This window comes from Sus scrofa, chromosome 16 (assembly GCF_000003025.6).
Source record: "Sus scrofa isolate TJ Tabasco breed Duroc chromosome 16, Sscrofa11.1, whole genome shotgun sequence".
NCBI classification, from domain to species: Eukaryota; Metazoa; Chordata; class Mammalia; order Artiodactyla; family Suidae; genus Sus; species Sus scrofa.
In genome coordinates this window covers 43,721,197-43,747,867 of record NC_010458.4, presented here as the reverse complement: position 1 = coordinate 43,747,867, position 26,671 = coordinate 43,721,197, and the positions used below count along the sequence as shown (strand labels likewise).

General features: G+C 35.7%; 1 protein-coding gene across 1 annotated transcript in view; it reads left to right on the top strand.

Moving 5' to 3' along the window:
* The window catches only part of ADAMTS6 (ADAM metallopeptidase with thrombospondin type 1 motif 6), a 308,302-nt gene that overhangs the window by 262,953 nt on the left and 18,678 nt on the right, over nucleotides 1-26,671 (top strand). The window contains exons 20-22 of the mRNA XM_021076778.1: nucleotides 8,357-8,486; nucleotides 16,326-16,530; nucleotides 25,897-26,073. Coding sequence (XP_020932437.1) covers nucleotides 8,357-8,486; nucleotides 16,326-16,530; nucleotides 25,897-26,073 — 512 coding nt within the window. The remainder of the gene's footprint in view (nucleotides 1-8,356; nucleotides 8,487-16,325; nucleotides 16,531-25,896; nucleotides 26,074-26,671) is intronic.

Below are 26,671 nucleotides of genomic sequence, written 5' to 3'. Positions count from 1 at the left end.
TAATGAATCTGTCAAGCAGAATACCTGGTCTCTTTAAAAAGTTGGATATTTCTACATTGTTTCTATGGAAGCACTTGATTTTTTTCTTTATTTTTTTTAATTTTATAATGATTTTTATTTTTAAAAATATTCCATTTTAGCTGGTTTACAGTGTTCTGTCAATTTTCTACTGTACGGCAAGGTGACCCAGTCACACATACCTGTGTTAACATTATATATTGTGTTGTTTTCAAGAATGATACAACACCGTAATGTGTACTTAACAGTACAGTTAATTCTAAAATAACAATTGTAAAAAATAATTATTAGAAAAATAAAATGCAGTCTTTATGCCAGTGCTAATATCTGACTGAAAAGAACAGCTCTCCAAGTACCAGATAAAACAGAGGCAAATGCTTTATATTTTCACAGGTGTCCTTTTAATTTATTTGCTAATTCTAACATGCCTAACATGTTCAACATCACTAAAAATGGTCAGTTGACACAATTTGTGAACTAATAGAATATGTTTCAAACAAACAAGACTTTGAGAGTGGGTTTTAAACATAGCAACAATAATAATGACTAACACTTATAAACGACACATATACTGTAACTTGGACTGAAACTCAAAATGGAGGAGCCCCACAATAGGGAAGAGGAAAACAAAATCCGATCGTTTTTTGAATTTCAAAATAGATTTGGTTTAAATTAAGCGTGAAAAACATTAATAAGTGAAATCTTATCATTGTTTACTTCCCTTTGATTTAGGAATTACCATCCAAAAGTTATTCAGAGTTAAGTAAAAGATAACAGATGGAAATTTTAGTTTGAATAATTAAAAGTGCTTTCGTCATTGCCATATCTTTTCCTTTGAAGAAATATAGTTATTTTAAGGAATATTCTCTATGAAAGATGTTTTCTTTGTGAGGTTGCACAATGTGCTATTGTTTGAAACAATGAGAGTCCTTTTATGTTTGGTTCCTGTAAATACCAAACTTAGACATAAAACAGATCACTGTGATAATGATTCAAGTCCCTTGTAAAAAGTGACTTGAGTTTATAAGGAATAAAGATTTGCATTCGGTTTTGTTCATGATTCTCTAATTTTCTCTTTGAGCTTAGAAAACAAACATTTGTAAGACTAGACAATAAATAGTCTCTTTGCAACGACTGTGGTGTTCCCTTTTCGCTCTCTCCCACCATTGCCTAGTTTCAATTCATTTTCAATGTTGAGAAGGAAGACTACTCTTTAACATATGGGATTAATTGTACCAGGCATCACAGCAGGGCACTTGCGAACATCACAGCTCCCAAAAGCCTACGCTCTGTATCCGTCGGTTGCACCTGGCTGGCTTCTTATGTAACATGCCCTGGAGAGGAATAACTTCTCTAGGTAAATTCATGTTCTTGGCTGGTTCACACTTCTGGAAGTTAGTATGTCTGTTGTTTTGTCTCTAATAATTATTTCTATTTATCTTTTTCCTTCAGCACATGACTTCCTCTGTAGAATACACTTTTAAAAAGTTCTTTGAATTCTCCTGTGTGTCTTCAATGTAATTTAAGCTTTCTAACTTCTTGTACAAAATCCTATATTTGAAAATTTAGTTAATAATCTGACATTTTTTATTGTTTACCCCCGCATATTGTGGCTTGTGTTTTCTCTAATGTTAAGATTTATAACTGAAGGCAAGAAATCTCTGTTAACCTAAAACATTCCTCCTAGTACTGTTTTCCTTCCTGTTTCATTTCATTTCTATTGTTTTAGAGATTATATTCTTCTCTAACATGAATAGGGCCTGGATACATAGTCACTCAATGAAAAACTTGGGTAAGGATAAAGCCAAGGTTTGAGTGCATTCCTATTTTATATATTAATGATCTATGTCAAAGTTCATATTTCACTTCATAGAAATTTTGTCCCAATCTCATTTTTCTTGTTGTTGTTCTTTTTGTCTTTTAGGGCTGCACCCACGCATATGGAGGTTCCCAAGCTAGGGGTCCAGTCAGAACTACAGCCACTGGCCTACACCAGAGCCACAGCAATGTGGGATCTGAGCCGCGTCTGCGACCTACACCACAGCTCACAACAACACCAGATCCTTAACCCACTGAGCAAGGTCAGGGATGGAACCTGTGTCCTCATGGATGCTAGTCAGGTTAGCTAACCGAAGAGCCATGACAGGAACTCCCCAATCTCATTTTTGATGGTCATAACATTATGCATCTTTACAAAGTATTGTGCATAAAATACGTTTGGAAAAAAAAACTTCTTATAAGGGTATGCATCATCACCCTCATTTTATAGGACCCTATGATATTACTTTTCCCGTTTTTTTTTTTACCTAAACAAAATGAAGATTTTGGTTTAAAAATCTTATAGCTTATTTATGATTAAATACTTGCAGTAACTCAAATCTGAAGTATTTACTCTTTGGTTCCCAGAAAAGGATTTTATATATAATTAAAGAAAAATGCTTTATTGGTGATAAATCAATTACAATGTGTGGAAGAAGCTCAAGACCTCCTTGCACTCCAACATCATTCTTCTAAATTTTAATGAAATACCCAAAACAAATGAGGTACTACTAAAGTTCACAGAAATTCCTCTTTAGTATGAGTTTATTTATATTAGGAGACTTGCCTCTCACAAATTCCTCTTTCTAGTTGGTGTTCTGCCTCTTGACATGTATAACCTCTTTGATATGTACCTCACAGTGCTAAGAACTGAGTCACTGAAACAAGCCTAAAAACAAATGGAATCTAACAAATGTACATTTTCGAGACTTATTATTCTTTAGAGTACAGGAGAAATGCGAGGGTGGGGGGGATGAACAATTGGATTGTGGAGGAAAAAAAAGACAGCTTTCACAGAATTTTGGATCAACATTAGAAATCATCTAATTTAATTGTCTCATTTTACAAAAGAGAATGAAAACTTGCCTTCAGTCATTTATCTAAACTGCCTAGAACTCAAAAAGAGGTAACTAAACAAGGCAGAAGTTGGAGTAAGAAAAAAACACTGTAACAAGATAAAGTGAAAGGGAATGACATCATAGACATTTGGCTATGAAAAGAGTCCTTAAGATCCATGAAGATCAAGGAAAGAGAAATCAGATGGCAACATAACAAATGAGGGAATTGTAAAATTAAAAATATTAGACCTAGAAGTGCATTTTTATCAAATAAGGTAGCTTCCATAACATGATTATAATGGTACTTGCCTCATCCCCTCCCCTCATTATTAGTGTAATCTTGTTTAGGTTGCATCTGTCTCACTCATTTTCTCCCTATGATAGTAAAACCCAAGACTTAGACATAGTAGAAGTTCAATGAATTAACTAAGTTAGACACTTTCCATTGAAGAGATTACTGTTCCTATATAATGAGTACTAGAAATTCCTTCCAGAAATAGTGTGATTTCATATAAATGCATTGTATGTATTCTTCATCCTACCTTACCATCACTAAACACAATTACTCTAGAAATGTATATATTTTAAAGCCACATTTCCCTTTTCTTAATCCTGCTTCCTGGAGAGTTTAATTTTGCTAAAACAGAAGGGAAGACACTGGAAAGGCAGAGGAAGAAGGCCTTTGGAAGATTAAAAACTAGCAGGACGTTCTTCAGAGGAAGGAAGCAAATGGGTGGAACTGATTGGTACCCTGATGCCAGCTGTTAGATCCAAGGCAGATGGGCTTTGCTCTGCCCTCCAAAGCTTATGTCTGGCCAATAATCACACAGCACAGCAGCCAGATTCCAGCCATGAAAGGCAGAGCAGAGAGACCTTTTTTTTTTTTTTTTTTTTTTTTCCTGGCGCTTGCTTTCTGGATGCTATCTGCACTGAAGATTTAGATTAAATTAATATTGTTGGCCATATGCTCTGTATTCTGTGGTTATGTAGTGTTGTCTTGGTTGCTAACTACTTTGAATGCTGTGGTTAAGCAAATTTTTGCCTTAGCCACCAACCACATTTTTACTATAAGCTCTGACTTATTAATCCCCACCCCCTTCTGAAAACTGTTTCTTGGGTAGATAAGATGTGCTTTGCCAATAGATTAAATTTTCTTGATGTTTATTAGGCCATCAATCCCAGAGTTACACCTTCCTCTCTTTCTTTCCTTCACTGACTTACCCACATGTGGTTATAGACTGTTTTCTTACCAATTTAATGGTCCAGGACTGAAATGCTGGGTCTTATGACTAGATTTGAGAAGACCTAGAAGGCCTTTCTTCTGCACTTGTCCCACATCCTTGTTGGTTTAATACATAGAATTCCTTTCAAATGAAATTTAAGTGGTAATTTTTGTTCATTGAGTGCCCTATCTCTCTACTTTTAAAGTGATGAAGTGCCCTGAGAAAAGCAATAAATTGCTAAATATTGTTACACATGAATTTATAAAATGATTTAATTATCTGAAAGAAGAAAGATGGGACATGAGAACTTTGATTAGCTTATAAGAGTAGAGGAGGAACTGAAAAGCAGGCAAGAAATGAAGAGGAGCTATGGTCTGAGCCTACACTCAAGACTGGCAGCTGTTGAGCAAAAGACTGAGTATTCTTGAACCATGACCATTTCTTAGAGTAAGCATAGCAGATGGACTTGCCTACAGCTTGGTAGACTTCTTGCTCATTGTCCTATGGAATAAGCTATTTCACAATAAATACTAAAAGCCATTTCTTCATGTGTAGCTTGAGCAGTGATTCAAGTTGGGTTGTCCTTCCTCCCAGTGGACAACAGAACCTTTGTTGAGCAAATAGATCATCTGTAACTTTTAACTTTTATTGTCAGAAGCTAAAGGTAAGATCTGACAAATTTAAACTTCCAGGCTAAAAATAAAGGCTACATTTCCATGTTGAGAACCATCTTTGGTAACAAAGAATCAAAATGATAAGCAAATTAAGTCTCTAAACAAGATACACTCATTTTAGAGAGTTTAAAGTGAAATATATATTGATAATAGCATCTTTGTAATTAAATTTCTAATATGAAACCATTAAATTTTTTCAAGCATGGAAGAGGAATTGCCTTTAAAAACAGCATAGGTACAGAATTTGTGTGCCAGTAACTTAGGTGTTTAAGAATAAAATATAATTAGTGCATTTTAAAATTTGACTGATTAAGTCTGCTAAACATCTGCTTCTCTCCGGGGGATATGGGCACTAAGCCATCAGAATTTTGTTTTTGATTAGGCATATACTGACTGACGTTTTATGTTTTGGGTTATAAACTGTAAGTCTTTAGGTTCGAAAGCATAGTGGTTTTGTGTAACTGGATGTAATTATTCCCAAAAGGATTTAGGTCAATTTCTTAGCAATGTTTTACAGATTACTTTAAAAGAAGCTGTGTACAAGAGGCTGATCATAGTAAAAGATTCTAAACTCAATCATTTCTCTTGTTGACTTAGTTTATATTATTTCCAATTGACTTGTGTTTTCTACTCTTTAATGCTAAAAGCTGGATTTTCCTTAATCCAAAAGTATGTGTTGAAAAATCCATCCAATTAGGTGCATTGGTTTAGAGTTACTCTGTTGCCACTGACTTAAAAAAAAAAAAGAAAAATCTATGGACCTGCCAAATGTGAGAGTAAAAGTTGGAAGGAGATTTGTATGCTGTTGATGGAGATAGTTCAGCATTTTAGGAAGATTTGGAATAGATTACTGGTATAGTAAGTTTTTGAGTGTTAAATACCCCACTGTCTAATATGACTTTTTAGGAGAAAATTAATAAAAGATGAATGCAAGGAAAATACATCTTTTTAAAATAGTTATTTCAGCTGTTTATTTAAGGACTTTAATTTTTACTTCATAAAAAGATAGCATTCTGAAGTTAGGAAACTTAAATGCACCCCAAATACCCTAATTTCTAATTTTTAAGAAGCTGGAGTCATGACGAATTAAGTGAATTCGAGTTACAACTCTTAGCACTTAGCTTAATACCTCATAAATACAGTGCTTTCTGTTTAGTAATTTTTTTCTCTGTTGAATGAATGAATGGATGAGTGAATAAATGAATGATCTACCTATTTTAGTTACCTGGTGTTTTTATTTTGTGCACTATGTAATTTTAAATTAATTACTGGGTGCCACAGAAGAACAAAATCGCCTTAAAAATAAAGGTCTAGAGCAAAGATATGGGATTATGGATAATTTTTATTTTGTTCTCTCTGGTTTTGTGTATGTCCCAAATTTTTGACAATAACTATTTATATAGCCAAATTTTTTTAAGATCGTACATGACTAGAATTTATCTTAAAATTAAATGTAAATCTTATTTCTAATAACTAGTATTTCATCTGTGATTCAAATGCAGAGCCCTTGCTTTTATATTAAAGGCTACCTTTAAAAAGTCATGTCACAACCAAACAACATTTCTAAGATTTATTTAAAGGAAGTAAAATTTTATCTTAACCTGTGGAAACTAAATTAATGTTTCTGCCATTGATATAAAGCAACATCAGTTCCATTTTGTAGTATTGAAAATGTTTATTCTCCCTGAATAAAAATAAAAGAAAATGTTTATCCTTTTCTGGAAAACAACCAAGATACTAGATTGAATGCCAACTTTCGTATTGTTAAGTATAATCATATTTTTTAAATTGTTCAATATATGAAAGTTGGCTAAAGTTTTAAGTCCTTTGTATAAGTGGATTTATTTTAAGTCTCCCCTCTCCAAGATGATATTTGAATGATTTTTAAAAAAAGAACCATGTTAACTTATAAAAACAACCCCCTGCTTTTCCCAAAAGGAACAAAGAATTTAACCTGGGTGGATGGATATTCTGAGCCACTGTGACAGTTGGTAGTTGAATCCTATGACTAATGATAGAGATTTTTGTCTAGGTGAATCACAAGGACTTAGTTATCTGCCCACTGGAATGACACGGTGGGGAGATATCTGGTGAATACTGTGGAACATCTGTGAATGTGTCAAAGCTATGCCTGATGTGAATCATTCTTCCCTCAAAAATCCAAACTTTAATAGTTAAAGAATTCCAAGTGGTTGTCACATAAACAGAGATGTTTGGCTTCTTCAAGGGATTGGGAAGGAGTGAATACAACACATCCTCTGAGACATTTTGCCACTAAGTTGTTTGGCTGTGTTTTAAGCCCCTCAATTTAGGAAAACCTAAAACCTGTTGAAGGTGATCAGTAAAAGCTTTGGGTCATTGCAAGTAATAAAATATACCCTCTTAAAAGGAACTAAAAGAAAAAAAAAAAAGAAAGCTGCAGGTTTGTGTGGGACTAGCTAGGTGTGAAGCTGCAGTTTCCTGGATGCCACTAATGCTGCTTTTACAACTGGTTCTGGGTAATTTAGCCTACCTGGTTATAGAAGTGGGGTGGGTGAGTAAATGGCCAGCTTAGTTTGTGTTTTATTTTCAATTCCAGGAACAAGCTGCTACCCCTACAGGATCTGAAACATTAGCATTATCTGGTAGTTTGCCTTTTTCTCTGAGACCTTAATATACCTATCTTTGCTTCTTTTGATTCCTCCACACTGAAGAGAAAATGAGTGTGCATAAAGTCTCTTTACCAGCCATATATACAAATAAGAGTGTGTTTGTGTCTGTCTTTGTATTTTGTGAAATGTGAGCAAGTTGTGGTGGATATCTTTGCCAATAAATAATAAACATATATTTGGAATTTTACAAATTTTAAGAGAATATTTTTGGCTGTGACAAACAGGTCACAGAGACTAATTAACTATTAAGAATCAGATAAGTATTTTATAAGTTAATATTTGGTGGAATATGAATGTATCTGTTTGACAGTGGTATAGTCAACAAAGGCTGACTTTTTAAAAATGAACAGACTGCTACTGGGTTGTAGACCAAAGAGGCTCACTACAGTCTTTAAAGTTTAGACTTTGTGGGCTTTCAGAGAAATAAATCTATAAATGGAAGGGGGAAAAATGAGACGTGTGAATGTTACGTGTTCCTCACAAAGACTAAATTGATGAGAATCGTCCTACAAAATATTAAAAAGTAAAATTGTCCCTAATCATTGTTTTGCATTGAAATGTATATTTATACATTTTATCTGATGGTATTTTGGGAAAATAAAGTTTCTTTTTTTTTAAAGGAAAGCACGAAGAAGAATATACAGATGGGAATACCAGTTGTTTAAAATTACCAATAGTTTCTTTTCTGAACTTGGAAACAGTTATGTTTCTAAATATGAGAACAATAATTTTGCCTAAATTGCAGTGTAATGACCAGGACTTCTCTCCTTTTTAGAGAAGCAGTCAAGTGTTTCTGGAACAGATAAGACATCAGCGATCCAGTGAGGTTGATTCCCCACAGAGGAAAGCTATGCATACCTAACTTACTGAAAGGTAAACTACTCTTCAATTAACAATGTCCTCCTTTTCTCAAGGTGTCCAAAGACAGGAGGTGGTCTGTAAAAGATTGGATGACAACTCCATTGTCCAGAACAATTACTGTGACCCTGATAGTAAGCCGCCTGAAAATCAAAGAACCTGCAACACTGAGCCCTGCCCACCTGAGTAAGTAAAAGAAAGAAGTGAGAATTATTTTCAAGTGCAAAGAGAACAACATTGACTATTCATATTTGTAAACATACATTCATATGATACGAATAAATTAGGCTGAGAAAAGGGGGTAAAACATCACAAAGTATGGAATTTTGATTCCTATTTATCCATAGGTTTTGGTTATTCACTTCTTTAAAGCAAGAACTTCAATAGGTTGATCCTGGCACAGTGCTGGAAATTGTTATATTTCATCAACTTTAGAGCGCATTTTTTTTGCATTTTAACATCTCTGAAATTTGATTCATTTTGCAATTGATTAATTCATAGTATCTTACAATATTAATTGGCATTATTTTTTTCTTAATGGTACATAAAATAATGGTATCTTAGATTCAGTAAAATACAGTAGATTGAAATGCAGTCTTATCTTTTCCAGATATTTATCCTAAAGGCTTAAAGACTTTTTAAATGGTTTAGAGATATTTTGTAATGGAATATTTAAAGTCCGTCACCCTAAGGCATTCTATCTTCTGAGTATAGAGCACAGGCCTGGAAGTGTACTTCAGTCCCTTTCTGTTGATTAATGTAACAGTTACAACTCATTGTAAAGGGAGGCACAAGAAGAGAGCCCATATATCTTCACGATGACCTTTAAAAAACTAAAATATAAAAATATGATATCTGGTGTCAGTGGGCCACACTTTATAATCTGTAAGAACAAAAAAGTTTCTTGATTGAGCAAAAGGCAGTAATTATGTTAAAAAAGACAAAGATACTGAGTTAATCCTGAAAGTGCTGATCTGTGTAGGGATTTTGCCTGATTGACAAGTGCAAGACAGAACATGTGTGAATGGTATTTCATTCTTGTTTGAGAAATCAGAGTAACCACTACGCCCCAGGTTACCTAATTATTCCAACATGAAATTGATGAAGGAAAAGAGAATAGGTAAATGAATTTATCTCAATCTCTCTAGAACTGGAGAGGAAAGCTCTATAATGAAATAATCCCTTTTTCTAAAAGTGGAGTCATAAAAACCTGGGACTTAAAATGGATAGAGAATTCAGGTCCCTATTGTGGTTAAAGCAAGCTGCATTTCTTGATATTTGTTCCAAAGCAGTAATGCCTTATGAGCTTTCAATATCCAAACAAACGTATGTCAAGTCAGTGTCTAACTAAATATTTGAATCCTAAAGAGAAATACTCACTCCTAATCTCTTGAAAAGGTTTACGACAGTGGCTACCAAATAAAAACACGCAGAATCTAGAGTGATAGAAGTTGTCATTCTAAGATCTTTAAATTTCATGTAGCTTCTTTTTGAAATGTGATCATCATATAACTAACTCCTTAAACTGCAAACATGGGAAAATATAGAAATAAGACCTATGAGATGTATTACAAAAATAAGTTTTTTGGTCATTTTTAAAATTTTCTTTTGCCAATTATTTTTATAAATTTATCTCAAGAGAAAGTGAAAACCTATATAAAACAAAGTGATGCTCAAAAACTGTAGGCTAATTTTTTATGTTTTCAATAACCTCAGCCTATTTTCATATAATGTGAGTCTCAATCCATTAAGTTAATTACCCGACACTCAGTATTTGAAGTATTATGTTTGTCACGATCAGCCATTTAAGGCATCCAAGTGAGCCTAGTCACACCTGTTCTGCTTTGCCCTTAGCTTTTTTAAGTTTAAATGTTATTCAGACAGCCTTTGAGATTTCAGTGGTTGCTCATTTCAGCCTATATATTGTGTGTTTGGATATTACATGGGAATTATTTTTTAAACACTTTAGGAATAATTGATAGATTTGAATTGACCTACATGATTAAAATTAAGTTTCTAGTTTCCTTTCCTTTTGTAGTTATGAAATAAAAAGTTATTTATTAACTCTTTTGTTTGTTTGGAGACAAGAGAGTGGCATTTGAAAAAGATAGACTATTTAGGCTGACAGTTTTCTTTTTTGGAAAAAGCTGATGATACATATTTAACATATTACAGTTTATTAGTCCAGTTTTTCTTAGTTCTTTTGTCTTTATGCTTTTGAATTCAGACTGTGAAAAGGGAAATCTTTATTATTCAGAATGGTTGTTGTATGTGATAAGATTCCCAGTAGACACTGGTATTACAGAGATAAAATTCAGTGAAAAACTACTGAATTCAATAAGACTTTAAATCAGTGTGGAAGGAAAGAAAGAGGTTTTTATCAGATTACAATATGGTAATATTTGTTTTTTTGGTATATTAAAGCATAATTTTTAAATGCAGAAAGTAGAAAGAAGAAACTACAAAAACTTATAATGCTTATAAGACCACTGTTAATATTCTGATCTATATATTTGGTCTTTTTTCTCTTTCTACATAGGCGCACATATGTAACAAAATGGTATTATACTATTTATGATGCTTTATAATCAGTTCTCAACATATTGAACATTATGTTTTTAACATTAACCGTTAACTACATACAGCATTTAGCAGATATGTCATTGTTTATTTAATTGGTTTTCCACTGTTGAACAATTTTGACTGGGTCCTAACTTTTGATCCCAGAGCATTAACCATTTTTGGTACTAAAACTTTTCTCTCTCTAATTACGGCTTTATGCTAAATGATTAGGAATAAAATTTCTTGTTTAAAGGGAATTATATTTTACCCTTTGAGACACATTGTCCAATTCCTGCCCAGAAAGAATGTAAGAATGTATATACCCACTGACAGTACACATATAAGACTGTCATTTCCCTGAACAACCCTGGATATTACTATTTTAAAAACAATCTTTAAGTGCTTTTTAGGAAAAGAAAAGCCTTGATATTTAATCGCTGTTTTATTCCTTGTATTTCTAGAATTGCTAGTGAGGATGGACATTTAAAAATTATGTTCAGTAGTCATTTTTATTTCTTACTTTTTTGCTTTTCCTCTTCATGGCCTGTCCAGTTTTTTTTATTGAAGTATTTATCATTTTGCTTTTGATTTATATGTATTACCAATATTAATTCTTTATAAATATTTTTCCTAGTTTGTTATGTTCTCTGTTTTTCTTATGATTTTATGATCTATATTTACTTATAAATGTTTTTTAAACACTATATAGGAAAACTATCAAACTTTCATGTCTGCGGAGTTCCCGTCATGGTGCAGTGGAAACGAATTGGACTAAGAACCATGGGGTTGTGGGTTCAATCCCTGGCCTCGCTCAGTAGGTTAAGGATCTGGTATTGCCATGAGCTGTGGTGTAGGTCACAGACGTGGCTCAGATCCTGTGTTGCTGTGGTTGTGGTATAGGCTGGCACCTCTAGCTCTGATTTGACCCTTAGCCTGGGAACCTCCATATGCCACTGGTGCAGTCCTAAAAAAAAAAAGCTTTTATGTCTTTCATTAGTATAATGTTAAGAAGGCCTTACCCATTCTATCATTATACTGTCAAAGTTTTTTTTTTTACTGTAAACCTCAATCTATCTGAAATATATTTGCCTGCTTTGAGAAAAGGACCTATATTTATTTTCAAATATTGTTTTCCCAATACCATTAATTTAAAATCCTAAATAGTATTTTTTAATAAGAAAGTACCTTTTCAGGTGATGAAATATTTTAAATGTCTTTTAGTTATCTTAGAGACTTTATAAGTAAAATATGGAAAAATACAGGGCAATAACATTTATCTTGTGTTGTATAAAAAAAATTACAGGACCTAGGAAGAATAGACAAAAGAGACATTGGTATAGAAATAATAATAATAATAGTATTTATCTCGAAGACTTTGAAAGGCCAGAGGAACCCTTGCTGGGAAAAGGTAATGCGCTCAAAGCAGCAAATCTTTTTTGAGAAAGAGAATAGTAGTCAAGTTGGTGAGGTGACTATGGAGAGGAAACAAACAAGAACTCTAGAGACATTGAATGAAAATGGGATTCAGGACATAAGCAGAAATAATTAGAAAAGGGAAAAAGGAGGAGTTGATATTAAAGAACATGACTGATGGGAAGCTATTGCCTCGCCCACAGTAAGAAAAGGAAGTAATGGTGAGTCTGACTCCAAAGAGAAAGGCCAAGAGTTCATTTTGACCATAATGCCTTTTAATAGCAAAAATATTTCTATATGAACTCATGTGAAGTCTTTTTTTTTATGATTTTTATTATTTCCATTATAGTTGATTTACAGTGTTCTGTCAATTTCTACTGTAAAGTAACCCAGTCATGTGTGTGTGTGTGTGTGTTCTCTCATTATTCTCCATCATGTTCCATAACAAGTGACTAGATATAGTTCCCTGTGCTATACAACAGGATGAGTCTTTGGATACTGAGTATAATCCCTGTATGATACTGTAATTTTTTTTTTTTCCTTTTTAGGGCCTAATCCATGGCAAATGGAGGTTCCCAGGATAGGGGTCTAATCAGAGCTGTAGCTGCTGGCTACGCCAGAGCCACAGCAACACAGGATCCGAGCCACGTCTGCAACCTACACCACAGCTCACACCAATGCCGAATCCTTAACCCACTGAGTGAGTCCAGGGACCGAACCCACAACCTCATGGTTCCTAGTTGGATTTGTTAACCACTGAGCCACGACGGGAACACCTTGTATCTTATTAATGTACAGATACTATAGATCAGATTACACAGGCTGCATCAAGCCACTCTTATTTCAGACACTCAAACATGAATCCCACTAACTATAGTTTCTTTTTCTTTTTTTTTTTTTTTTTTTTTTTTTTTTTTGTCTTTTTGCTATTTCTTGGGCCGCTCCCTCGGCATGTGGAGGTTCCCAGGCTAGGGGTCCAATTGGAGCCGTAGCCACCAGCCCACGCCAGAGCCACAGCAACGCGGGATCCAAGCCGCGTCTGCAACCTACACCACAGCTCACGGCAACGCCAGATCGTTAACCCACTGAGCAAGGGCAGGGACCGAACCCACAACCTCATGGTTCCTAGTCGGATTCGTTAACCACTGCGCCACAACAGGAACTCCTAACTATAGTTTCTTTATCTAGTTAAGGATGAAGATAATTTAATCACTGGATCTTCAGTTCAGAAAGACAGTCTTGGTATTATTATTCAGACTATATGATTCAACTATTGACGTTATCAGAGAGAATTTTTGTGCTCGCATTTTACCACAATATAGAGAGGGAAAAAAGAGAAATAGGGAGAATGTCATTGGAGGGTCAGGTACATGGAGAATGAAGGTGAAGGAAGCAGTCTGTCTTAAACTGAGCCGGAGAGTGATGAAACTGGGACAAGTAGATGAAGTTGTAAAATTACAAAACTGTTTAAATAACTGGATGGTTTTTTAATCCTTCAGAGAAACATGGGAAGGGATGATTTGGTGAGCAATAAAAATGTATCAGGGACTGAATGTGAAGCCTGAAATTAAAAGGGAAGCTGGGAGAGTGATTATTACCATGACTTTCATACTTTCTGAATTAAATGCTACATCTAAGCTAAGAGATGATTGGCAATAACAGAGAGGACGAAGAATAAAAAGGCAGAGGTGGCGCTGGCCTCCTGCAGCATTAAAAAAACAGCAACAGCTCCTGAATCACTGCTGTTGCTCTGGGCACCTGTGTTTAATTTGAAGGCCTCCATCCCTCTTACATGATGAGACCTAATGAGATCATGGCTGGAGGTGGTATGACTGAACTTTTTGTGGCTGAGTTATACACATTTCTGTTTTATCCCCTAATCTTGGTGATGAAATCACTGTTGCAGATTGAATCAGTGTTTTACTATGACCGGCATGCAAGTTATTATTCTCAGGACACATTTCCCCCTTTACCAAAAATGGTGCTAACAACTTGGGATCTTGTTCATCTGTGGAAAACAAAACAGAAAGAATATGAAAATCACTTTAAATCTCTTCTGGAAAATGACTTAGAAAAAAATGCTAATGTCAGATTTTTAAAATTCAGGATTTAAGTTGTCACTCTTTAAGTAAATGAGAATTTTTAGATTTTTGGCAAAATACATTTTGAGAAATTGGTTAATTATGATTTTCTAAATGCTGGGTTTCCCTCTGTAAGAAAATATAATACAAGTAATAATGAACAAAACCCATTGTGGCTTATTTGGCTAAGAGTAGGTTCAAATTTAAGATACTGATACTCTGACTTCACTAAGGTATTGTCTTCCACATACAAAACTGGCTCAGTGAACTAAGATTATAGGAAGAGTTGGGTATATTCTCTCTGGGTAATCTCTTATCCAGCAGCGATGAGCATATTCATTTAGGATAGAGGCATGATTTATAATCATGGATTGAAGAAAATGTCTTGACCTCATGCTTGTGATCTAGAGTCTGCTATTAGGCAGTATTAAAATTGAAGCTTAGTGGATAGCAGTTGATGGGGGGATCTAGTCCTCATACCACCATTGCACTTTTCATGATTTTGGAGAACTGTTTCCTAACACTGGGTCTTACTTTCTTCTATAAAACAAAACACAGTGCCTTGAGCATAGTAGGCATTCATAATACATTCATTATATTATACACTATATCCATCAGGACTCTGGTTGGAAATAACACAACTGCAGCTTTGGCTACCTTCTGCTCTTAAGATGATTAATTGATTTACATAACAAAGGTGAGGGAAGTGTAAGAGTAGTTCTAGCTTCAGAAATGGCTAGAATCACTTTGGAACTCTCTGCCTTCTTGCCACTTGACAGGGACATGGCCATCTTCAGCTCATATCTTTATATACACCTTTGTGACCAGACAGGAAAGGGTCCTTTAACTCTCATTGAAATATAAACATTCTAAAACTGATCTCTTGTTGGTCTGATTTCGATCATGATTCACCCCCTTGGACCAATTAACGTGCCTAAAAGAGTGAGTACTACAAAAATATTACACATACACCTGCACACACACACAAAACCCTGAAATTATACATATGAAATTCATTGATAGCTTTAGGAGTGGCGTACCTACAAATGTGAGACATGTTCATTTACTAAGATACTTCCTGTTTCTTACCACATTAGTTGTATAGAAGCTGTTTTTAAGAGAAAAGGGATCAAAGCAAGGGATCCCCATGTTTTCACAGAACTGGCTCAGGGCTCTGCTCTTATGGCAGGGTTTTTAAGACCCTCGTATCCTCTGGATGGAAATGTGGGCCACCTCTGCCCCCGTAAGGATAATAAAGACATCTGTCTTATGCGGAGCCTGATGTTCATTCCTGGGACTCAGAAAACAAATCCTTAGCTCCTATAGTTTGGTTTTGTCACAAAATTCTCAACTGAGGGAGAACTTGCCTCAACATAATAATAAAAATAGCCACTGTTTCTTGTTCGTTGTGTGTCAGACACTGTTAGAAGCTCCTGAGACTATTCCTAGCATGTATTCTCTTGTTCATATTCAGTTTGTCAAGGTGATAGCTTGAAATTGGCAGTAGTGAAGTATTCATACCACAAAAACTGGCAATATAACAAATTAGGACTCCCTCCTTCCCATGAGAAGCCAGTTGTTAAACATTTTCTAGTGCATGAATAGAAGCTTTATATATGTTACCTTGTTTAATCCTCATGACAGTCTCATGATTGATATCGTTATCCTCATTTTAGAAATTAATTTTTTAAAAAGGACTTTTAAATACACATAGTGCATTCCTTGTTTGAACCTGAGTTCTGCGTGCTCCAAAGTTCCAAAGCCAATGCACTATAGTCTAGAAGGCAGCTAACAGTGCATTATCTTTTCCTTTGCAGTTCTTGCACTTGTCATTTGTCACATCAACTGACACTGAAATGTTAGCTTTCCTGGGAAGAAGTAGTCCACTGATAAAATGCTCTCACTCTGCTGAAATCTCTGGCTGCACTGAGGGAATGCTTTTCTATGTTTCTTCCACTTCTTGCTGCAGGTGGTTCATTGGGGACTGGTTGGAATGTAGCAAGACTTGCGATGGTGGGATGCGCACAAGGGCAGTGCTCTGCATCAGGAAGATTGGACCTTCTGAGGAAGAGACATTGGACTTCAGTGGTTGTTTAACACACCGACCTATTGAAAAAGAGCCCTGCAACAACCAGTCTTGTCCCCCTCAGTGGGTGGCTTTGGACTGGTCAGAAGTAAGGAAATCTGAGGCTGTATGTTTTGAGATGTCTTAACTATCAATACCAAAGCATTTAATATTAAGGACACCTGAGCATATGAGCATCTTAGAACTCAACAAGTAAGGACTGCATAACAGTGAATTTGGCCATGTTATGTTTTATTGCTGCTTGTCAGGAAGGAAGGGTTTTGGGAGTCAGGGAAATCAGTGAGAAACTGGTCATCAATTTGATTAAAAACAAGCCTAAAGTGAACCTGAGAGAATATTATAGTGAGTACTCGTATAAATGTTTTTTCTCCTTCTTTGCTATTCTTAAACAGCATTTTAGGCTCAGAACTAGAGATATGTTTTATCTTTTTTTCCAAGTAATGTTCTAGCCTAACTGTATAATTCTTACATATGAGTTTGTCAATTTATTATCATGTGTTATATATCTATACCTATGTATATTAACTGACCCTGTTGTATCTGGGGAAAAAAATATGGAGTTGAGAGTTATAACATATCAAAAGTCAAAATCAGATTTTATTATTACCTCCATTTATGTGATCAGTGAGGAATATATAACTAAGATAATGTTTTTCTGGCATATATGTATATCAGTATGTCTAATATAATCCAGAGGCTTCAGTAAAATGATTTTATGAAAAATGAGGTTAGAAGCAGAGTTAGTTCTTGACTCTTCATTCTGCATGAGAAATACACCTATACACACTGTACCATTCTCCACATTTCCAAAAGAACTGAATCCTTCTATAGTGTTGGTTAATGTTAGAAAGAATGAGTATCTGGCTATATAACTAAAAGGTTAGTCTTCTCAGTTATCAAAACAGGATGCATTTCCTGCTCTGGAAACATTGTGGTACTTGCTTTAGGTATTTCCTGTAGGCCTCATAAGTTTGTCAAAAAATGAACCAAAAAAAAAATTAAACATTATCTTTAGGAACCTCTGGATGTAACTTTTCTCCCTGTTAATCTCACTGCATGAGTGGCCTTATTTTGCTAGAGGCATGGGGCTAAAAGAGGCACTGAGTTTAAGATGGTACATGGAAATGGAGATTCTGACCAGTTGTGGTTATCCATGGAATCTTTGGCATAAGTTGGAAGTGTTCTCCCAAGTTTCCTGGCCATTATCCAGCTTCAGTAATTACATTCTGCCCACCTAACTTTTATTTGTATTTCAATCAAATGTAGAGATATTCTTGGTATTATTCATTCAGTGGTTATGGAAAACAGTACAAACTCTTCTGTTACCTAACAGTGGGTACATTAACTCCTACATTCATTTGGAAGATAAAATCCATTGACAAAGACGCATTTTACAGAATTATACACGTTAGTAGTTATTTTACTTGCAAGTTAGGCTCAAGATTCCTATAGAAGTCCATAAATAGTCTTGGATAATGATGACAACGTTGTTATTGGAAAATCTTAATGGGAGACCTGATGATTGGCTATAACATTTTCAAGGTTTTAGGCCAAGTCAGTAAGGATAATTGAGTGTTTTCTAAGCACACTAGGATAGACACTATGGAGAATACAAAAAGAAATCTTATAAGCTTGGGAAAGTAAGAAATATCCATGAAACAGCTAGAGAATAACATAAGATAGTATTTAATGAAATGGTGGATTGTAACGTATAAATGTATAAGTGATATAGACATTCAGTCTGAGAAGGTCAGAATAGCCTGGAGTAGGATCTGAAGGCTTTTTAGTTGGATGGGAGTTGAACTGAATGTTGTGGGAGTATAAGATTTGAAGTAGGGAAGAGAACAGAAATGCTGGAGAAATAATGTTTCAGCAAAACAACTGAACAGAAATACAAAGATCATGTTGTGAAAGTAGGGTGGTAAAATTTGTTTTAAAGTATAAATGGAAGATAAAATTTGAATAAAGTAGTGATAGGTAACAAGAAGGCTTGAATACAGAACTCTATAACGCATCATCCTTCTACAAAAAGGGGGAAAAAAAATAGACAAGCTCAAAAACAGAGAAACTAGAAAAAATTTCTGCCAACTGCTAATACAGCAAAACCTCCTCATGTGCAGTCTCATTTCACACTGGTCACTGGACCTAAATTTTTCTGTATCATTATATTTTTATTTTAACAGAAAATGCCAAATATAATCACCTTAAGAAATAGATTATTCTTTTTTATGGCTGAGTACTATTCCATTGTGTATATATACCACATCTTCCGAATCCAGTCATCTGTCGATGGACATTTGGGTTGTTTCCGGGAGCTTGGGCTTATCAGACACAACTTAGAATAGATTTACAAGGAGATCCTGCTGAATAGCATTGAGAACTTTGTCTAGATACTCATGTTGCAACAGAAGAAAGGGTGGGGGAAAAAAATGTAATTGTAATGTATACATGTAAGGATAACCTGACCCCCTTGCTGTACAGTGGGAAAATAAAAAAAAATATTAAAAAAAAAAGAATTATCTGGGAAGTTTAAAAAAAAAAAAAGAAAAGAAATAGATTATATATATTGCTATATACATTCCCAATGCTATTTTAAGATTTTCTTCCAGGAGTTCCCATCATGGCTCAGCAGAAACGAATCTGAGTAGCATCCATGAGGACACAGGTTTGACCCCTGGCCTCACTCAGTGGGTTAAGGATCTGGCGTTGCTGTGACCTGTGCTATAGGTCACAGATGCAGCTCAGATCCTGCGTGGTTGTGGCGTAGGCCAGGGACTACAGCTCCAATTCAACCCCTAGTTTGGGAACCTCCATATGCTAAGGGTGCAGCCCTAAAAAGACCAAAAAAAAAAAAAAAAAAAAAGATTTTCTTCCCAATTCAACCTCATGTTTTTAGCTTTTTTTTTTTTTTTAAAGCATTCTCATCTATCCAGTCTTAGAAATGACTTTCTCACATAGCCCTCTGAGGATCTTAAGCACTTCTGGAAGCTACTTGAAGAAATATATATATAAGCTAAAGAGACTCTTAATCACATTTCTGCTATCTTCTTTAAGATAGCTTAATCAAAGAAGTAGAGCTGAGTAGAGTAGTCAGGTTGGGACTACCACCTCCCCCCAAAATTAGTAGCTGTTGTTGTCTCCCCATGGATAACTCAGGAAAACTATCCTGTATTAAGTATGAGTCAAGAAATGCTGCCATCACTGTTTCAAAGATTCTAGCTGAACATCATCTATATCATCTTCATCCTTTGTTCAGGAGGAGATAGGTGATTTTTGTCCCATTCAGACTCTCCTGTTTATTTTCCAAAGGAGATGGGGCACTCTCAAACTACCATTTCCTTACTTTACCACAAAACCTACCTCTTCTCTAGAGGAGTTAAAAATAAGTAAAAGTAAATAGTATTAAGTGAAATAAATGTCTGAGTAGCTATGGAGAATGAAGTTCTTCCCAGAGGAGTAGAACATCTCCCACTACTGAAAAGAGGAGATCTCAATAGAAGAGCAGGCAGTGTTCAACCTCTTTCACTTAACTTTTGCAAAGATATTTCACACATTATCTTTTTGACACGCCCATGAAAATTTCCATCTTCTTTCTGCCCCCTTCCAACTATCAGCTGTCTGAGCTCTGCTAATCTTAAGGGTGAGGTTCAACTGGTGAAAACATGTTGCAATAAGAGGAATGTACCCTCTGACCTTTTTCTTTTCTTTGCCAGCTGCTCTAACATAAAATTCCCATTGTTGCAAAGCCAGGAACCATTTTCATTTTCCCCATCAGTGAAACCCACCCAGTGCTTATGACAAAAGGCAGGGGGGGTAAATTATCTTGGTGGAAAATGGCTCTTCTGCAATCTTTCGTGAAACTAATGAGGCCATGGCTTTCCCATTTCCTAACCTCACTCTTGGGATCACCCATGATGTGTCAGACATAAATAGTTATCTGTTTTTGCCCTCTCTTGGTATGTGACTCTTAAAGCACTAGTGCATACTACTGAGGCTCCAGCAATCCTTAGTGATTCTTTTGATGTATTGGAATGGTTTCTTTTGACTCCCACAGAGTACCCATTGAAAAAGGTCTGTTTCTTGTACTTATTCTTGGAAAGTTGAATGCTGGCATCATCCTCAAATGACTTTATGGGATTTACATTTAGGTGGCATTATTTAAGAATGATGGTGGCGGGGGAGGGAGCTACCTACCAAGGGACTGTGCTTTGTTTTGGTGTACATTTGTGCTATCACCTTGTTTACACCTAGATTCTCCTCTGGTACCATAACTAAGTTAAACCCACCTCTCCAGAGAGAATTCAGTCTAACCTCAAAATGTTAATGTTTCTATCCTTTATAAGTGAAAGCCAAATTGTTTTCCCTGGTGTGGTTTCAAATACTTTTTCTGCAAAATATGTTTTTGCTTCTTAATCATAGGACGTTAAACTAAAGTATAAATGTATCTCTCATAAAAGTCACCTCCTGTATCCTACTGAGATGAAAACAAAAACCAAATGGTCTGGCCAGATGGTAAAATTCTGATTATATGAATAAAAAGAAGAAAGATATTTATTTATAATAAGGAGAAATAGTGAGAAATAATTTTACTGAAGAATGATTATCCACTGAAGTAATTATCTTCCACTCAGCTACCTAATGATTTATTATGAGAATGAATTGAATGGATTTTGATATACCTAGACCTTAATATTAAAAATGACTTTTTATTACTGAACTAAGAATTCAGTTTCTAATCATTTCTAATGAATTTTACTGCATACTCAAAAATGTGCAAAAATATACCAAATTTTACATGGATATAAACTAATGGTTATCTCTAACAAATGCTCTGAAGCATTCATTATTAATTTAATGCCTATTAATCACATACATAATCATGGTTACATCTTTTCTAGAATTTCTTATTTTTTTAGATAGATAAATAAAACTGAGGCTGTCAGGTACTAATTTATTAGAGGCCTAAAGAGAGGCAAAGATGAAATGTAGGCTAAATAAAGCAGAAGGAAGAAGTAAAAATAAAAATAAGCCAAGGGATATCTCTGCTCAAACACACCTCTGACATGAGGTCAAAAGAATTTGCATGATAGAGTTCTACTTAGAATGAAGCTAGTCTAAAGAGTGGCATCCCTGTGCCTTTAATTTTTTTGTTGTTGTTGTTCTTTTTGAGCAGCTCCTGCAGCATATGGAAGTTCCAATGCCAGATCTGAGCTGAGTCTGCAATGACCTACACCACAGCTCACAACAATGCAGGATCCTTAACACACTGAGTGAGGCCAGGGATTGAACCCGCATCCTCAGGAATACTAGTCAGGCTCATTTTCGTTGAGTCACAACGGGAACTCCATCTTTATTCTTTTTTACAAGCAATTTTCTAAACATTCAATTTTATAATCATCCTTAATAAGTGAAATATTTGCAGAGACCAGAGTTGATATTCCTGCTATTGACCTATAATATTTGTGGCTAGATCTGCAGAGCTCAAGATTGGTATATTCATTGAATTAAAATGTAGTTTTCAGTCATTTACTATTTTGAGAATCCAATTGATTATCTTTCTACTTCCAGTGTTATTGGATAGAATATCCTTGGCTTATTTAGTGGAGCTTGGGCTATAATTTTCTAAAATTTTTTCTTTCTCCGTGGAAGATGTCATTGTCCCACAGAGGTTTTGTGTCTTTGTACATTTGTCTTTCAGAACATTTTCTTTTTCAGAGCTGCCATCTGAATTAATTTGTACTTGTCAATGCTTCAGTTTCTCACTAGTGAAATGCATGTGAAAACAGCACTTTGTAAGATTTCCTTGAAGATTAGGTAGATTATGACATGCAAAGGACCTAGAATACTTCCTGATGCTTAATAATAAATTTTAGTGTTAATTTCTGTTTTTATTCTTCTCCCTGTTTTTATCAACCTTATTTGTTTTTATTGTCTTTGGGTTCCTGGGGACTTCTCAGACACAAATGAATACATTGTCTGTCTTTGTATTGTCTGCCTTCCCTAATTATAAGCAGAACTTTGGCATAGGCTCTTAGGAAGGACTGCTAGATATTACTAGCCTTCAAATAACAGCAGAAGCTTCTTGCTACTGGAAAAAGATATCAGAATAAGCAAGAGACCTATGTCCCAGGCTTTAATATACATATGTACACTTTTAAAGTGTGTAGGGGGAGGGAAGTGGCACAAGTACATTTTTCAATAAGTGTTCCCAATTAGAAAATTAATCATAGCCTGAAAATTCCATATACATCCTTTATGCTTCTGCCCATACACCTGAGGTCTGAAGTACCCTTCTGTCCTCTTGTACCTTTATTTTTTAATTTTTTAATAATAATTAATTAGTATTTCTTATATGTTCTCAAGACTTTGCCAGTGCTAAGAGCTAAAATACGGATCAAAAGCCTTAGATTTGGTTCCAGCTCTGCCACTTGCTATCTATTAAACTTGATTAAGTTTCCTCATCTGTAACAAGACTCACAAACTTACGTCAGAATAATGTATTGAAAATATTTTGTGAACTATGAAGCTCTAATGGAATATGAGGTAGTAATGTAATTAATAATAATATTAAGCTTTAAGAAAGTGACAGAAATCTTCTAAGGCTGTGTCTTCTAACATTGGTGGAAGAGACTTGATATGAAGTCAAGAGGACCAAACACAAGTGGAGCAAGTGACAGGGTTGTTGAGAGGTTTGAATGAGGTAATATATGCAAAGTACATAGTGTAGTGTCTTAACCTCCAGGAAACACTCAGTAGGAGTTAGCATTAGGTCTGCCATTTAATTGTTGCCTGACTTTCTACCTGTTGCTTACGCTAAGATTGTTTCTTCATTTAAAAAACGGAATAATTGTTATCTCACGGGACCTTTATGAGGAGTATATGAATTACAGCACTTAGCACAACACTTATTATCTAGAGTGTATTTTAAATGATATCACTAATATCATTATTAATAGCAGCAGTAGTCATGGTAGCAGCAGCAGCAGTGTTAGCTCTGTGCCTGGCATAGGGCTGGCAATAGGATTACTGTACCTTAAGTAATATGGAGAGGTGAATCTGAACAGAGCCTACCTATCAGGTACAGTAAGTATATTTAAAGAGTCTGAATTTTTATCTTGAAAGCCATGGTGAGCCATTGAAGGATTTTTTTTTTTTTAATCAGAATAGAATATAATTGGATGTGTGCTTTAGAGAGTGGATTGGAGTGAGGTAAGAGCAAGGGACAAGAGACCCATTAGAAAGCCATCGCGATATTACATTTAAGAAATGTTTGTCTGTACTAAGGTTATTGGTAGTGGAGACAGAGAAATCAGCAGAAGTAAGAGAGATTTAGGAATTCAATTAATAGAACCTAGTGAATAATTATATAGGTAGAGTGAGGCAGCACCTGGAAATAAGGGTGTTAATTTGGCTGTGAAAAATAATAATAGGGATCGAGAATTTGTCTCTTGATCTCCAAATCCCTAACTAAAGCCTTTTCTGGAACCATATTGGAAGAAACAGGGTGTTACTCTCCTTCAAAATGCATTGTAATGACATGTTTTCTCAGCTGCAAGAAATGCATTCTGTTACTATGTTCATTGTAATGAAGAGTATTCATGGGATCCTTGATTTACAGCCCCCGCCCCCAAAAAAAGTTAATATTTTTCTTTCTTTGTATGACATGTACCTGGTTCAAGGATTGCCCCTGACAAAACCCCTCCAGGGTGTCTGTACAGTGTTCATTAAGACATCCCCATCCCACAGCTAGTACATCTTGATTTGCCTAAAGATTTACTATCATCTTTACAAATCAAGGACAGTGTATATTTATTGGGTGTGTTCTCAAAGCCCTCTGCTGGATCCTGGAGGTTGGGTGAAGTTGTATATGAATGTGAAGCAGAAATGAAATAATTTTAAAGATCTTATAATCTAATAGGGATGAGAAGACATATAAATACAATTACAAAATAGATTATGATTAGGGGCACAAGAATTCACATACTTTACATCCTCTTTTATGGTACTTGACCTTGTGTTCACATGTTTGTCTCCTACATTAAAACTGTGAGCTCCTTGAGGTAAAGACTGATGTATGCAATCTTACATCTCCCCTCCCCCTCGTCTAGCATAGTTCATATAGGAAATTTGGAAATGTTTTTTGAATGAAAGGTATAGAAACAAGGCTTCAAAATGTGGTGGGTAAGATTTTCACTTGACTGAGAAGTACAGATTTTAAGGAACGGCTCAGATGTGCAGGGGGGAAAGCTGGAGGACTTCAGTTACCCATCATATTAAAATAGGTGACTCTAGAACAGAGCACTCCTTAACTAACTTGGAAAATATGTAAAAAATAGACTTTGTGACATAGGAAGGAGGACCTTTTCTTCAATGTGAAGAATAAACAGTCCAGGTAAAGAAGAGTCAAATTCGTTATGTTTAACCAATAGGGAAAATTCCAGAGATTTTCTGTGTAGTAAACCTTCACCTGTGATCATGTATTCTTAGCTGCATACTCTAAGAGTACAGTCAGCCCTCTGCATCTGCAGGTTTTGCATCCGTAGATTCAACCAAAGATCTGTATTTGGGAAGTTCATGCTGTGGCACAATGGATCTGCGGCATCTTGGAGTGCTGGGATGCAGGTTCCATCCCTGGCCCGGCACAGTGGCGTGAGGATCTGGCATTGCTGCAGCTGTGGCTTAGGTCACAACTGTGGCTTCGATCTGATCCCTGGCCCAGGAACTCCATATACCATGGGGCAGCCAAAAAAGAAAAAAGGAAAAAAGATCCGTATTTGGGAACAAAATTCCAGAAAGTTCAAAAAATAAAACCTGAATTTGCCATACATTGGCACCTACTTAACATGGCATTTATATTGTGTTAGGTGTTTTAAGTAATCTAAAGATGACCCAAGGTATATGGGAGGGTATGTGTAGGTTGTATGCAAATATGACATGATTTTATATAAGGGACTTGAGCATCCACAGATTTTGGTGTCCTCCAGGGTCCTGAAACCTTGAAGATACTGAGGGACGACTGCACACATCTAATTCAAACCCTCGTTTTATTCACAAGACTTCTCATGGCCTCCTAGTGACCTAATTCTTTTCAGAAAGCTACACCTACCAAATCTGAAACCAAGGATCCCAAATTCTAAAAATTTGCAGAATCTTATCACAACTGAATATGGCCAAGGATAGGGAGGAATTGAGGAATAAACCTACCCACAATAAAAGAAGAAAATATGCTGCCAAGAAAAGCAAGCTTTGGATTTAGCTTTTAAAGAACTTAGAGAAAAAGATAAAAGTTCTTCTACTTAAAAACTTAGGAATTTTCATATCTGTAAGTCTGTCCGGAATTTTGTGTGTGTGTATGTTGAACACCCAAATACACATCTGTTTGAAGAAAGACTTTCCTCAAGTTTTCTTCCATCTTTAGACTATCATCATTCATCAGTATTTGTTTTGTTTCCAGTGCACTCCCAAATGTGGTCCAGGATTCAAGCATCGGATTGTTCTGTGCAAGAGCAGTGACCTTTCTAAAACATTCCCAGCAGCACAATGTTCAGAGGAGAGCAAACCCCCAGTTCGTATCCGCTGCAGTTTGGGCCGCTGTCCTCCTCCTCGCTGGGTGACAGGAGACTGGGGCCAGGTAAGGCAGCTGGGCCGTGGTTTCCTGCTGAAGCAGCATCTTGAGACTATTGTGGTTCCTGAATGGGTCATTGTAGGGACTCAAGAGATAAGTAACAACGTGTAGAAATCTAGAGAGAGATGTGAGTGTGAGATAGTATAGGCAGCAGCCGCATGTACTGAACCATGTTTCTCCCACATTTACACACTTTTCAGTTTCACCCACTCTTTGGATCCTAACTTTTTTTTTTTTTTTTTTTTTTTTGTCTTTTGTCCTTTTTAGGGCTGCACCCATGGCATATGGAGGTTCCAAGGCTAGGGGTCTAATCAGAGCTGTAGCCACCGGCCTACATCAGAGCCACAGCAATGCCAGAACCGAGCCGCGTCTGCAACCTACACCACAGCTCACGGCAACGCCGGATCCTTAACCCACTGGGCTGGGCCAGGGATCGAACCTGCAACCTCATGGTTCCTAGTGGGATTCGCTTCTGCTGTGCCACAATGGGAACTCCTGGATCCTAACATTTTAACGTAAAAATTAAGAGAGAAATAGTCTAGAGGGACAGATTTGAACACACTACCAAAACTTTGGATTCTAGTGCCAGTTCTCTCAACAAATT